This window comes from Pochonia chlamydosporia, chromosome 1, assembly GCF_001653235.2.
Source record: "Pochonia chlamydosporia 170 chromosome 1, whole genome shotgun sequence".
NCBI lineage: Eukaryota > Fungi > Ascomycota > Sordariomycetes > Hypocreales > Clavicipitaceae > Pochonia > Pochonia chlamydosporia.
In genome coordinates, this window is record NC_035790.1 from 8,229,780 (window position 1) to 8,244,398 (window position 14,619).

The following is a 14,619-nucleotide window of genomic DNA, read 5'->3' on the forward strand; positions in this document are numbered from 1 at the left end:
TAGCAAAGGATTAATTTCTCCAGCTCCCCTTTTATCGCTGCCTGTTGCATATTGCTTCCCCCCGGCACGACAGCGTCCTCTTGGTCTATTTTTTTATTTTCTCGATACCCGTTGCGAAGTCCGACCAGCAGCTAGTTTGCAGCGACCGATCTGCCTCGCCCAAGTTTCCAAAGTCGCTCCTTTGACCGAATCCACACAAACAAAACACGTCGTGCCGCCGAATCCACAAACAGTCAACATGGGTGAATCGAGGTTGGTAGCAGTGCGCACCCGAAGTCGTGGCGCGTACCGACAGCTGCTAACGACATGATACAATCAGACAAGAACTTATTCAATGGCTCAACAGCCTCCTCCAGCTCAACATGACCAAGGTCGAGCAATGCGGCACTGGGTGAGTCTGACAAGCTTAGCTCGTTACCCCTCCCCCACTCCCTGAATCCGATGAAGCCATGGAGACGTGCGAACACGCCGGCAAGCCAGATGCCATGGAAATGAAGAAGAAGCAAAAGTCATCTAACCAGAGTTTTTTGATCATCATAGCGCTGCTCTCTGCCAGGTCTTCGACAGCATATATATGGATGTGCCCATGTCCAAAGTCAAGTTCAACGCCAATGGTGAATGGGCATACGTGCAGAATTTCAAAGTGTTACAAAGTATGGACACCATCCTTGATCGTATTGGTTGCAGATATACCCGGAAATCGATACGGGTTGCCTTCGGCCACATGTACTAACAATTGTTTCAGATTTATTTGCCAAGCATCAAATTGACAAGCCCATCCCCGTCGAAGCTCTGATCAAATGCAAGATGCAGGATAACCTGGAGTTCCTGCAGTGGACCAAGAGGTTCTGGGACCTAAACTTCCCCGACCACGACTACGACGCTGTCTCACGGAGAAAGGGCGGCGGCATTGCCAGCTCTACTGCCCCCATCACCAGAGCTCCTGTCTCTACGGGCGCTGCCCGACGAGGCGGTGCTGCTGCCGCTGCCCCCCGAGTTCCCAAGGCTGCTGGTGTTGGCTCCGGCTCGGCCCAGTTGCAAGCAGAGAATGCAACTCTCAAGGAGACCGTCACCGGTCTTGAGCGCGAGCGAGATTTTTACTTTAGCAAGCTTCGAGACATTGAGCTGCTGATTCAGCAGGCGGTTGAGGAGGACCCTGAGCTCGAGAAGCAGGAGGACGGTCTAATCAAGCAGATTCAGCTCATTCTGTACTCTACGGAAGAGGGATTCGAGATTCCTGAAGAGGGCGAGCCGCTTGATGACCAGGAGACATTTTGAGAGTGTTGCGTTGCTGGTTTACGAGTGACCGATTTTACATACCAGGGAGGCTTCACTTGAAAAGAAAGGGCTTATTTTTCAGATGGGCGGCAATGGGGGGAACATGGAGCGAGACGATAAAAACGGCGGCGAGACCTTCTTGCTGCTGCATGACGCTTTATGACTGGCATTGATGAGTCAACGAAGAGGGGTGGCTAGATGCACGATATACGTTCTCTAGAAGATGTTATCAGACTGTTCAAAATAGATTAAAGCAAACAATAATGTTGGACAGGGAGCAAGTCAAGATGGAGTCGCGGTTGTGGCTACACGTGCTGTGACCTGGTCAAGGAGGCTCAATGTCTAGGGTAGCATTGGGGGTTAACCACGTTTTGCATTTGGTCGTTTCCGCGGCAAATACTTTCGAAGTCATATTATCTGAGATGTTACCCGGAATTTTCTCAACGTGATCGACCACGATGCAAGACAATACGATATGTGCCAGTATTGGAGCCTGGCGTTGTGAATTTAAGCCGCCAACGCAAACTTTAGAAGGAGGGAGGCAGACCCGGGGACAATTACACAATCAGCCCTCCTTGTCCTGGGCGATTAATTACGAAGAAAATAGATTCCGCCGTCACGCTTCACGTTCCCGATACGTTCTTGGAACACTGCATTTCGTGCTTGACTCCAGTCTTTGTCCACGACGCCTGATCACGTTGACCTGAAGAGGCATGTGTCGTATGCCTGTCAGTCTTTGGGTCCGCCCCACTCTGTGCCATCGCAGTTGCGACGCCATATTTGCAAAGTACCTTGGGACTTGGTACTCAACGGTTTGGAGACCATGTGAGGTTGGCATTGCCGACCTATTCCAGGGATTGCTGGCCGTATCAAGTCATGACCCGGCTGTCTACGTATCCTGGCACCGCAGGCAACAATATTTCCAGGTTACTGACTACCACGACTCGGATCTTACCTAGGCCATAAAATGGCTTCGCTGTTGTAGCCCATTCCTAGGTGCCTGGTGCCTGGCAATAAAGTGGAAGGGGATAGTCGAAAAGCTTGAATGAGTGATGAATGGGAAGCTCCGGGGCCGGCCAGTAACTCCATATGTCTTACCGAAGCTATATTGATGAGGAGCCGCAATGAGTTCATGTCTACTCGATGTGGACTCTCAAATACATCATTAGGACCGCGGAGGACTTTAAATTGTAGTCGGTACTCGCTCATCGTCAATAGGAAATTCCCTTGGAGGCACTTCGACAAGTGATGAAGTGGCCGTCATGGATCCAAATACCGAGACCATAAGACATGCCAATGGGTTGGGATCTTCAGTGCTTGGAGCTCGATTTGGTGGGACGGGATTGACTTGTCTGGTCGTTGCCTCATCCAATAGCTGTGGTGTAGAAATCCACACCAGCTCAAATGCTGTTTTCAGAGGCGTAGAACCAACCAACCGGGTGCCAGAGTTGCCGTCCAAACCTGGCGGTGCTTCAAAGCTTCTCCACTCCTCTGATTTCCCACCCAGCAATAAGTAACCAGACTGCTTGGTCGTCATGGTGCTTGCATCATCGCCGCACACTGCATTGAACCAACTCGACGACTTCACGAAATCCTGGCAGCCAGCAAGACTTGATCCCTTTCTTTTCATTTTCATCTCGTCTCATTAGCTTGCGAGACAGCACATCCCTGCGTGTCGAATTATTGCTCCATACCTCCGATCGAAGGGTGGCTCGTGACTCCGGCATTGGCGTCCCAGGGAGCCTCAATCAGCTGGTGCTTTGACACCTGAACACTGAACACCTGCAACAGAACGTGAACGACGACCTCGCACCCATCGCTTCCATCTCTACCTGATACCCTCAACACACAACAATCAGCATCGTAACAGTGTTGCCATTTCACAAACATTGCGGCTGGCCATGGCTCCGCCACCAGAGATTGCCATCCCATCCACAAGCGTCTCGCAAGAAGACGGCTCGAAGCCATACACGCTGTACAATATCACACTCCGCCTCCCACTGAAATCCTTTATTGTCCAAAAGCGCTACTCGGACTTTGCAAAGCTTCACAACAAATTAATCGAACAGGTTGGTGCGGCGCCACCTGAGCCCCTCCCCGGCAAGCACTGGTTGAAGTCGACGGTGCGGTCGCCAGACCTCACAAGAGACCGACAGGTTGCGCTGGAGAAGTATCTACGGACGATTGCGGAAACACCTGACCGACGATGGAGAGACACATCCGCCTGGCGGTCGTTTTTGAACCTGCCTAGCACGAGCACCACCAGCTCGGCAGTTTCGGCGTCAGGAATGGTCAGACCAGCCGCCACTGGAGCAGCAGATCCCCAGACGTGGCTGGACATGCACAGAGAATTGAAGCAGCTTCTGAATGAGGCAAGGCAATGCCTGTCACGGAGAGATGCAGCATCCGACAGCGGCAGCAGCACGGCAGCAGCAGACGCAAGTACAGCGGCAAGCAAGGTTCTTCTTAACGCTGGAGCCCTCGTGACGAACCTATCAGATGGACTGCGGAAAATCCAAGAATCCAACAGACTGGGCGATGGTGAGCTCCGCCGCCGCAGAGACCTAGTGTCAAACGCAAGGATGGAGCGCGATGCCCTGGAGAAGCTATCTCACACGGTGCCAACGTTATCCTCAAGCTCATATACCCGCAGCAACAATAGTCACAGTCCTGCAGCCACCAGCTCCGAAAAAGCACATGTCTTCAAGAGTGCCCGGCCAACAGGAGGTCGTGTCCTCGGTGCACCGCTCCCCGAAACCGCCAAGACTAGGGAACTGGACAACGAGGGTGTTCTTCTTCTACAGCAAAAGGAAATGGCGTCACAGGACGAAGCCATCGACCGCCTTGCGGAAATTGTCCGCCGCCAAAAGGCAATGGGCATCCAGATCAAGACGGAGGTCGATGAGCAGAATGAGATATTGGATGCGCTGGATAGGGATGTCGACAGGGTGAATGGCAAGGTGGAGGTGGCGAATAGCAGGCTCAAGAAGCTGTGACTAGTTTTGATGATGATGGTGGTGAGGGTTATCATTTGGACGCTCGAAACGATCGTGTGGACGTTTTGGATGGGGAGGAGAATCAGTGCAGGACTTGGGTGGTTAGTGGATGTCATTTTGCACATTCTGGGACTGGGATAGCCGTTGAGGCGATTCGTGTGCTTATGCCGTGGACTTTTATGGTAGTTCACTGCGTTGGGATGGGTTAGCGATGGTTCTGGCGCTTTTGAGATTCGGCCACTAGTCAAGACAATATCAATGACATTAATTCTTGTATGTGCTGATAAGTGGTTATCGACAGTATGAACTGAGCTGAGTTCAAGAGCACAAATGCCATCATGAATACAAGTTAACCTGCAGGTACCCGTTCATGTACAACAAGCAATGTAACTATGGTATTCAGCCTTTATCAAATTCGCTTCAAGGACCGTACGGACGCCGTAGCCAAAGCGAGCTTGAATATCCATGCATGTGGCCGTCCGCCTCGAACAGGGTGCAGTATCACTCGGCTCCAAACACCTGGGAATGCCATGCGACTTCGGCAAGCGAACCTTAAGTCAGCCCTTTGGCAGCCCTCCGACGGAAAGCTTGTCTTGAGCCCAGAGTGCACTCCAAACTGTGGCCTTTCTTGCACAGAACAAAACCCTCTGTCCAAAAGCGACTGTCCATGATGTGGCGGTTGGTATCCTTGCTCGCCGGCAAAGCCATTGGCACCCCGGTCCCGTCTTGTTCAGCACCAAGCTCAACGGGGATTGGCCGCCCCACGCTACGTCACAGGCCAACGCGTCTCCGTCCCGTTGCCAGGACAACCGCCTCGCATCCGCACAGGAGGGTCCTGCAGCATCTGGGCTGGGCTGGGTGAGCGACTGCATGTGGTCGGTTGCAGCCCAATTAATTAATCGATGCAGAAAGAGAGCTTTGTTCGGTATTCTACAGTACATGTACGCAGTGGCATCTTCACGGATTGGAACGCACACCGTGTGTCTGTACGCCTACGAGGCACAGTTGTTGTGATCGCGTTCTCGATGGATACTCAAGTGCTGCGTAAATTGCGTCCAGCTTTCAGCAGGCACCACGAGCCATTTGCTCACGCACGACCAGGTTATTTGTTGTGGAGCCGGATGGTGAAATCTTGTGACAACTGACTTGACTTGACCGCCAGGCTGGCATTGCTTTGCAAATGAAAAGGCGCCGCGGAAGCGGAAGCACAGTGGCGGATGGGGAGGACAGAAAAATTGTGACGATGGACCACTGATCACGCATGTTTGATTGGGACGCAGCGCTTATTGGCAAATGTCTGCAGTAGAACGCAGCGTTTCTGCAAGCCTGGACCACGACGGACGAGTCAAATTGGGGGAAAGAGTCCAACTCACCTGGTCATATTTTCTCCGTGCTGTGTTCTTCGTGCAGGTGGTTTCATCTTGTAGGAGTCGGTGGAGAGGTTATGGTCCCAAAGCTTTGACTGGAGGCATGAGTTCGCATTCTGGAGCAGGGGCCAGCTCCAGACGTCTGTTGAATAGATATCAATGCTCGTTGTTGTTGCCCGGCATACAGCGCACAAGACATGCAGACAATGGTAGAGGCGGCGGTAGAGGTTCTGCGAGGTTCTGCAGCGAGCTGCATGTGCATGTTTTGTTCGGTGGAGCGTGTCGTGGACGATCCTGTCAAGTCATTCATGGGGATGGATGGTCCATGACGACGATTCAGGGATGACATGGACATGGAGGGAAATGGATCCGAGTTTTGAAGCGGTCATGAATGGTCTCTACCACGTTGCACGACCCCGCCTTGCATCGCTTGTGACGAAGGGGAATTGCTGGTGTTTTTTGTTCTTCTGGGCTGTTTTGGGATGTCTGCTCTTGGACAAGATGGATTTGATGGTTGAGCTGGAATATTCGATGATGTTTGGTATGCCATTGCTGGGCGAAAACCTGGAGCTGGCCATTGCAAAATCATTGGCGCCTGCCCAGTTAGTGACAGGCGGGATCAACCGCAGCGTCCGTAGTGGCTGTTGCGCCTACTGCAGCCCACTACTTTCCGCTACACTTACCAGAAAAACCACCCACAAAGGCGCCATGCCTGCCCTGCCCACAATGCCCACCACCAGACGTGAGACCAGACTCCAAAGTCCCTGCCCCACTCTCATCACTGGCCCCCGCCTGGAATAGGAGCTTCGCCTGTCGCCTTCTATTTTATTTTATTTTATTGCCCACTCACACTCGGCTCTTGACTGGACCCCGACGTAAACAATGTGAGGCCAAGCCACCAATCCCCATCGTCCTCCACCACCTTCAGCCAAGGCTCAGTCGGAGCTGCCACAACCACAGACCTTGACCTTGCTGCTGGCCCCCAGGTAATTTTGTCCATGTCGTCTTTCGTCTTTTTGCATCAACTTCTGTCCCATACTAATCCTCTGCAGTGCAGTGATACCCTAATTTGTCGTTTTTAGCTGTTCCCTTCTTGCATTGCGAGCGGCTTCTGTCTTCTTCTCTTCTTGGCCATATTCTTTGCATTTTGTTTTGGAGCCCGGCGTTTGTCTGCTTTCTCGCTTTCTGTATCCTGGACCCAATTTCTCTTGGTGAGTGAAATTCGACACCGACAAATTCGCAACGACTCTGCTGGCCCGTTGCCTTTTGCATTGCCTTGTTCCCTTGCCATGACGAAAGCTAATATGGATAGCATTATCCTCACGAAGAATTTCCATGGCCACCGCGAGATCCATATAACCCGAATCAAATTTGTCAGTTTGTCCAGTCGCCATATCGTCGGAATATATATTCGAGCCATACTTGTCGGACATTTTGACATTGGGACAACGACATGAGCGCACCGCCGCCGCCTCCGCCGCACGGCGAGGCACCAAGGTCGTCTGGGCTACCACCCGGTAAATATGACATCTTTGTTATACCAGAGCATTCTGCCGGCGCAGGATTTTTATATCTGCCATCTTTGAAACCCAGTGTCAATAGTTTCTTCGCAGGCTTTGCCTCGGCCTTGATACTTGTGGCACTATTCCAAAGCATGGCGCCGGCTTTTCGTGCTTGGTGGGAGACATTCCAAGGCTTGGGCAATATGGGTATAACGCTTTTGATACTTGGCGTTGGATTCGGTGCTTGGGCCCTGGGGCGTACGCAAAAGGACTCGCCCGGCTCGAGCTATCATCACCAGAGTTCCTACAGCTCTGGAGGAGGAAGCGGACCGGGCACGGCGCCTGGCGGCTTCGGATCGTCGACTCCTGGCGCATCTCCCAACGGAGGAGCTCATGCTAGGGGACATGGAGGACCACCACCACCGCCGCCGCCTCACAGCAGCCCGCCTCCTCCACCACCTGGAGGCGGAGGACCGCCGCCGCAACAACGGGCACAATCATCACAACCGCCCCCTCCTCCGCAACCCGAGAAACCAAAATCATCATGGCAACGGTCACCGCCTCAGCCCAGCACACCGAAACCGCAATCGCCAAAGGGAACCTGGGAGAAGGCTCGTGAGGAAACGCGAAAGAAGGAAGAGGAACGGAAAGCAAAGGAAGCAGAACAAAAACGTCGAGAAGAGGCTGCAAAACGACTTGCAGAGTTAAGAGCAAAAGAAGCAAAGGAGAGACTGGAGCGGGAGAAGGAAAGAGAACGAAAGGAAAAGGAGACGAGCGAGAAGAAGCTCAAGGAAGAAGCCGAGCAGCGACGGAAGGAGCTGGCAGAGAAACTCAAGAAGGAGAGGGAGGAAAAGGAGGGGCAAAGAAAGAAGGAAGCTGCCGCCGGCATGGGAGCTGCGCGGGCGAACAGTTCATATGCCTTTTCAGGAGTTGGAGAGAAGACGAGCATGTGGCCAGAAGGAAAACCGGCTGGTCCACCACAAACAGGCTCGGCTGGTTCATCGCCAACCAAAAAGCCGCCGAGCCCTGGAAAGAAGCCTCCACCTCCAACCGCGAGAACGTATGTCAGTACACCCGAAGAAGAGGCATACTCGTTTCGACCATACGACCAACCAAAGAAGACGCATCGGAGACCGTCCATGTCTTCCTTTACCGGCTCCGATGCTTCATGGGCGCAGTCTCATACGACGGCCCGAACCTCGCCGCCACCATCAGTTCGTGGCCGACCGTATACGACCAAAGATCCTGACAAGATTGTCATTCAAGCTGTGTATCTGTTCATCAACCAATACTCCAAGACACCAGCCAGTCAACTTGTGTCTGGTGTAGGATCCGTCACGGATGGCCTCATCCTGCGGATAACGACTGAAGGTCTCTTTATCGACGACGACGTCCGCGGCGTTCCGCAGCGCGAGTGGGACGTCAAGGCGTGGACGCTGAAACTTGTCGAGGTATGGTGCCCCCCGCACTGCTTGAATTCGTCTGCTTCTGCTACTTCCAACACATCGTCCGGACCCAAGAGCGCCCCCCATTTGCTTTATAAGATGGCAACAGCCCGAAGAACCGCAGGCCGCGACACGCAAAAGGTTTTGAACGGCGATGAAGCCGACACCTATCTTACTGAGATGCTGCGTGCCTGCAAGGATTGCTGCCGTCTTGGTTTGTGCGAGCGAACATTTAAAGATACTAACATTCCGTCTTCCTCTGGTCAGACTGGAGCATGGAAGGCCAAGGGCTTGCACGTTCTCCGTGCCACCGTACGCGATCAAGATGGAAAGAGATATGTCTTTGTAATGAATGAAACTGAGAGCTGGAAGCTTGCGTTTGGATTGCAGCGCCTTCGAGGCGGTACGCAGGTTCGACAACTAGGCGTGGCTGGAATGACGCCTTCCGAAGCAAGAGGGACACTGGAGATGTTGGGATGGTCGGGCTGAGTATGAGGAGTTGTCATTTTGAAAATTGTCTATTGGCGTTGGAAACGAACGTCGGCGGTCTTGTCCGTCCCGGCAGGCGTCATTACCAAGGAGAAACGACACTGGCAAACTACCTGACAGAGGATTCTATTTATAAGCTCTGTACTGCCTACCAGGAGGAACAGCGATCCGCATACCAAAGAGACTTGTCAACAACAGAGGGTCGGTGGACGGTGCAGTTCCGTTGTTTGGAACGGAGGGCCCGGGTAGCCGACATTGAACATGTTGGAATGGGGACAAGAGAATGGATATGAAATTGATACCCTACAGATCTGGCAAAGTGTTTTGTCTGGTGGGGTGTTCAAAGACCTGTTTGATTTGTTTGATGGAGTTGAGCATTCCAGGCGAAGTTGCATGCCCACGTTGTTCGTGGCTCGTAATTGGCAAAGTTGCTAGCGAGGTTTACGGGAAGGGCAAAGATACCTTATGAAGATGCACGAAGACACAATTTATACACAGATATCCCCAAGAACATATTATATTCATTTAATACACGGCTTTTGCTGCGTTGCAAGTTGATGCACGTCATGTGACTGGGATGGGTCATTCTTTTGTGCGAGTGTGAGGTGTGACTGATTCAGACACATAATCTGGTGCATCAATTTGCACAAGGCCCTTCAATCCATTTTTTGAGCAGATGCGCTCATTCTAACCATTCTAACCATCTAGGAAGACTCTACGGCATCGCGACCCCCTGACATATGTGCGTGCGTTAGTTTGACCCACGTATGACCATGCTCGCAGTCGCAGTCGTTGCGCAACTGGAATGATGGGATTGGTCACAAAACTCAGACAGGTATATAAAGAACAATAAATCCCTCTGCATCCAACAATTGGTCACCGGCCTACAACACGATTCGTGGGGCCCGCTAGTCTAGGGGTTATGACGTTGGATTTTGACTACGTAGTCAGCTTGCCTTCCAAAGACATCAGTTCGAATCTGGTGCGGGCCTTTGTTTTTTGTTTTTTTTCTCGACGTTTGAGACGGTGTGGGAATGGTTTTTTGTGAATATGTATTTGGTGTGAGATGTGCTTAATTTTTTTTTTTTTATCTTTTTATTACAAGTGAGACATGGTTCCTGGTGCTTGTGGCGTGATGAGATTGAGGCGTTGAATTGACTGACCAGGATAAACTTACTTTCTATGGGTGAGTAGCCCAGTGAAATGGTTAACCTGCTTATTTGTTGATGAAATGTAAAAAAGTAGCTATTGCATTTCCGAGGAGTTCTTTTGTGTCTCTTTTCTTAAGTCTTTTTTGCCCTTGAAGTTGTCTGCTGTGGTTGTTGGACGACTAGGGCCTTATGACTCGTGATGTTGGAAGTAGTTTGTTCAAAGATGATGCACGAATTCCTGCTTCAACACAAAATGCAATTCATTGAATCCTCATCACCTGGCATAATCTGCTGATAATTCCGGACTAGCTATCGTCTCTTAGTCAGTCTTGCTGATGAAACACCTCTTACAAGGTTCTGTTCTGAGACCCGCTTTCTTCCTTATAACATGATCCCATTTATTACACAGCTGAGGGATTCGCAAGCCACTGCCCAGACATTCAGCTCCTCACCATCTGACTCCTGCCTCTAGTCGACTTGAACGACCGTCGGGACTTGCGGTGATACACATGCCCATTCACAATGACGCAGCTGATTGACCTGCCGCTCGAGACCCTTCACCATATCGCTTGGCAACTATCGTCGCGGTATAGAGAGTCAGCACAAGATGTGCAACAAGAGTTCCAGGATGGCCTGACCTTTGCCCGGCATTCAGAAAAATTGACAGCCCTGTCTCGACTATCACGAACGTGCAGACATTTGAGAGACATAGTACAGCCGATTCTCTTCCACAGCGTGTTTGATACGGAACAGACTTGCGTCTCTCTCATCACCACCCTGAACAAACGGCCTGATCTTGCCAATGCCGTGGCCGAGTTGCAGGTACAGGGAAAAGGTGTATCCGATGACTGTGATCCAGCTACAACTGAGCCATCAAAAGAACAGTCCATGTTGATTGAGTTACTATCGCGGCATTTCCAGACCGAGACGCAGCAACCACCTTCACTAAATGGCGACGAGTCTACAACCAAAGTCAACCCCTACGCCGCGCTACTTATTGCCCTGACCCCCAATGTCAAGAGGCTGCATGTTGAAGTTGGCTATTGGGGCCTCCCGACATACCAGCCAGGCTCACTGCGCTGTCTCAAAGAGCTGTCACTAGCACACCAAGACACTGAGCTCGGTTTCGACCTGGCCGACTTTTACGGCGTTGTTCAAGCTGCGCCTGCATTGGAAACACTCGGATGCCACATGATTGCCAACGTCTCAAGTACACTCGTGCATGAAAATTTGACGAGTCTCCAAATCCAATATAGCTGTCTCACCAACGAGAACCTCCAACGTTTGGTGACGGAACTTCCGAAACTGGAGCGCTTCTCATACAGCTCTGCTGGCGCGGTGGTCAATGACGAGCCGGAAGCGACGCCCAGAGAAATATTCGAGGCTATACGTCTGAGAAGCAGCACTCTCAAGCACCTACACGTAGACCTGCAACTGGCCGTGTACATGGAGGAGCCGGGCGAGCGGGACATTATTCCCAGCTTGGCATGTATGCAAGCGCTGCAGACGTTGGAGATTTCGGCGTTGGCACTGGCCGTGGACGGTGAAGCGACGGACGGAAATGTCCTGACTAATGCTTTGCCGTCGAGTATTCGTAGCTTTACGCTGCTTGATCCGCATGGCTGTATGACTGAAGATATCAGCCGACTCGCAGAGGCGGAGCGGTTTCCTCTTTTGAAAGAGGTTAGCTTTTATCATCCGTCGAATCAGCCTTTGGAGATTGCGACGGAGCCGTTTGTGTCGAGGGGTATTCGCTGTTCTAATAAGGGGCCGTTTTCTTGGTAAGTTGGGATTCTTGGTTGGCGTGTTGAAGCAGTTAGTGGACTGAAGTTGTGCATTTGTAAATTACATACGTAGCTGCAAGTCATGACCATTCAGCAAATTGTGAATTTGCCTTTGACTGCAGATCTAGAGGGTTGGTGTTGAAGTTGGCTGTCAATGCAGAGGTGCTTGTCTGGTTCAGATGGGATATGCGCGTCAAACTGAAAGCTTATTGCACATGAATTCACAAAGCACTCGTAGCAGACGATACAGACCATAATATAAAGTCTTGGTTGAACTTGGCACGAAAGTGCCCCAGCGGCAAAGTTATCCCAATCCCAGTAGCTGTGTTTCCTGTAGTGGGCTAGCCATATAATCAGGAGTAATGGCTGAACCTCCCCAAGCGACCCGACCGTAATTTGCTTCGACAAGCAACGCCTTCAGATAACTGATCTAGAGCAATGGAGGAAAGTGTGAAAAAAAAAAAACCAGATTCGTTCATTGGCTGAGGCACTGGACCCATGGTCCGGTCCGCAGCATTGGTGTGACAACACCCGGCTGCCGTATATGGATATAAGTGAATGTGCTTAGCTGCGCAAGTACATACTATATTCATATTATCGTGCCTGGGTCTGAACTCCTAGCGCTATTGTCCAACGTCATATGCTGTCCAAGTGTATTGCATCTGGCGTTGCTGTCGTCTTCGTAGGCTTGGCGCGTAGCGACAATATCAATGCTATTTAACGGCATCCCTATATTAGCAGGCTGCAGCGTAGATAGAAACAGTAAATTAAAGGCCAAACTTACAACATAACAATAGGGAATAGGCACCCAAGCGCGTATATAAATGTATCAACCTGCGCAGTGACCGGCGAATCGTTCCCAATCATATTAAATGAGTAGGTTATGGTACGGGCAATCCCGATAAAGGCCATTGTGGCAACACGGATCTCAGTGCTACGCATAAGATAGCGGAACAGTTTACCGCCCTTTAGCCCGAACGCTGCTGACCGGAGCACGGCTCGGAACGCTTTGAACAAGTAAATAGCGGTTATGGATTCCGCTAATGCAATAGGAAGAAAGTAACCAATATGCAGACGGCTACTAAGGGTTGAATAAAACGCTATTGATACTGTCTGGTCCAAAACAACACGTATGTTGACCGCTATTATGGCGACGCGGATTACCACAACAATAAGGATCAGCGACCAGAAAAGCGATAAGAAGAGAATGCGATCGCCGCCGTAAAGGACGTTGGTTAGGATTATATATCCGTAGAATGGCAGTCCGGCTTCTTGGATCTAAATGAGGCCGATAAGACCATAAGCCGGTGAAATACATGTTAATCACCAAAAGTCAGAGATATAGAGATGCAGATGAAGAAGAATGGGGACAGAGACCAGTGGCTTGAGCTATTACTGCAAAACGACGCACTTACCATCCAGGCGATGTCAGCGAGCACCAAAGCAACTGCCTGATTGATAGTAGGACAGTCGACAAAAGTCTGGTAGTAGTGCAAACCGTTGGCTATGGCACACGCAGCAGAGACGACGATTGGCACTAGGAGAAGAGCTGTAACTCTGCCCTTAATTCCTAAAACCAGAACACCAATAAAACATAGCGAGATACCAATTGTACTTAGGATAGCCCAATTAGTATTAAAGTAAGGTAATGTAGCAGTAGTTGTAAAGTATGCCATTGTAGTTGGTGGTTAAGTAACAAATCCAAAGCAAAATAAATTCCCGAGGGAGGTAGGCCTGTATGATACATTATTCGGAGAGATGGTATTCTATTTATACCAGATCCTACCAATCTAAGTTGAGGCAAGTATACAGAGTAGACAAAAGACGTGTGAGCGGCCATGTCTTCAACATAAGGCTCCCTCTGACGTGTCTATCTAAAGCCAAGGAAGAACCAAACGAGAACAAAAGGTTGCGAGGCGAGCTTGCTTCCAAATTACAGGCAACGCACGGTCCTGTCTTCAATACTGGTTCAGCCCGCGATGGGAAGAGCATCATAGGCAGTCGGTGGCCCTGACTCAAACGTTTTAAGCCACCCTACGAGGGAAGTCCCCGATATTGGCTTGGCTCTTGCTCTCGCTTCTGTTCCGCCTGGCAGGACCATCAACAACGGTGATTGGCTGTATGGAGCTACAAGAAACTCCCCGAGCTCTCCTCTTCCTGTTTTGTCTTTTTCTTTCCTCTAGGTGTCCTGGCCGATAATTCAGGGGTTAGATTGTACGTAGTGTCTGCAAAGAGTAACATACTTTCCGCCACCTTTTTTTGTAAACCACGAAGCAAGCTGCGCCAACTCGCATAGAGCCCAGAGCCCAATCCAACGGAACCACCCAGGCTGATGGAGGCGTCTTTGTGGCGCTTAGGGCTGCTGGTGGTCTAGTGAGATCGATAAATGTGAAACGAGCTGGAGGTGGCTGGTTGTCTGAATTGGAACAGGAGCCTGACAGCATCCAACCATTCACCCTCAGCTTTCAGTGTTGCCCTATCCTCGTCAAGCCTCCGTTGTGGCATGAGCAACGAAGTAGCAGTCAAAGGCGTCAACGGTTATGAATTTCGGAGCTGAGTCCGGCCGCATCCATCACAAAGAATTATCAGGAACCCTGCTGTTGTATC

The 14,619-nt window shown here is 50.9% G+C and overlaps 4 protein-coding genes and 1 non-coding gene across 5 annotated transcripts; all 5 read left to right on the forward strand.

Annotated features, from left to right (window-relative positions):
* Positions 1–238: 238 nt before the first annotated feature.
* VFPPC_16711 (calponin-like actin-binding protein) lies at positions 239–1,278 on the forward strand (the record flags this gene model as incomplete). The annotated part of the gene is made up of 4 exons (XM_018294464.1): positions 239–252; positions 320–391; positions 541–674; positions 746–1,278. The coding sequence occupies 4 exons, from the start codon at positions 239–241 to the stop codon at positions 1,276–1,278; spliced, it is 753 nt and encodes a 250-aa protein (XP_018138976.1).
* Positions 1,279–3,179: 1,901 nt separating this feature from the next.
* On the forward strand, positions 3,180–4,274 carry VFPPC_02175 (SNARE complex subunit (Vam7); the record flags this gene model as incomplete). Its single annotated transcript, XM_018281870.1, has 1 exon — positions 3,180–4,274. One exon carries the CDS (start codon positions 3,180–3,182, stop codon positions 4,272–4,274), a length of 1,095 nt encoding a protein of 364 aa, XP_018138977.1.
* A 2,820-nt stretch (positions 4,275–7,094) lies between these two features.
* On the forward strand, positions 7,095–9,077 carry VFPPC_02176 (proline-rich protein RiP-15; the record flags this gene model as incomplete). Its single annotated transcript, XM_018281871.1, has 1 exon — positions 7,095–9,077. One exon carries the CDS (start codon positions 7,095–7,097, stop codon positions 9,075–9,077), a length of 1,983 nt encoding a protein of 660 aa, XP_018138978.1.
* Positions 9,078–9,979: 902 nt separating this feature from the next.
* VFPPC_17337 lies at positions 9,980–10,069 on the forward strand. Its single transcript has one exon. It is a non-coding gene; the product is annotated as a tRNA-Gln (tRNA).
* Positions 10,070–10,750: 681 nt separating this feature from the next.
* On the forward strand, positions 10,751–12,013 carry VFPPC_02177 (F-box-like domain-containing protein; the record flags this gene model as incomplete). Its single annotated transcript, XM_018281872.1, has 1 exon — positions 10,751–12,013. The coding sequence occupies one exon, from the start codon at positions 10,751–10,753 to the stop codon at positions 12,011–12,013; it is 1,263 nt and encodes a 420-aa protein (XP_018138979.1).
* Positions 12,014–14,619: the final 2,606 nt, after the last annotated feature.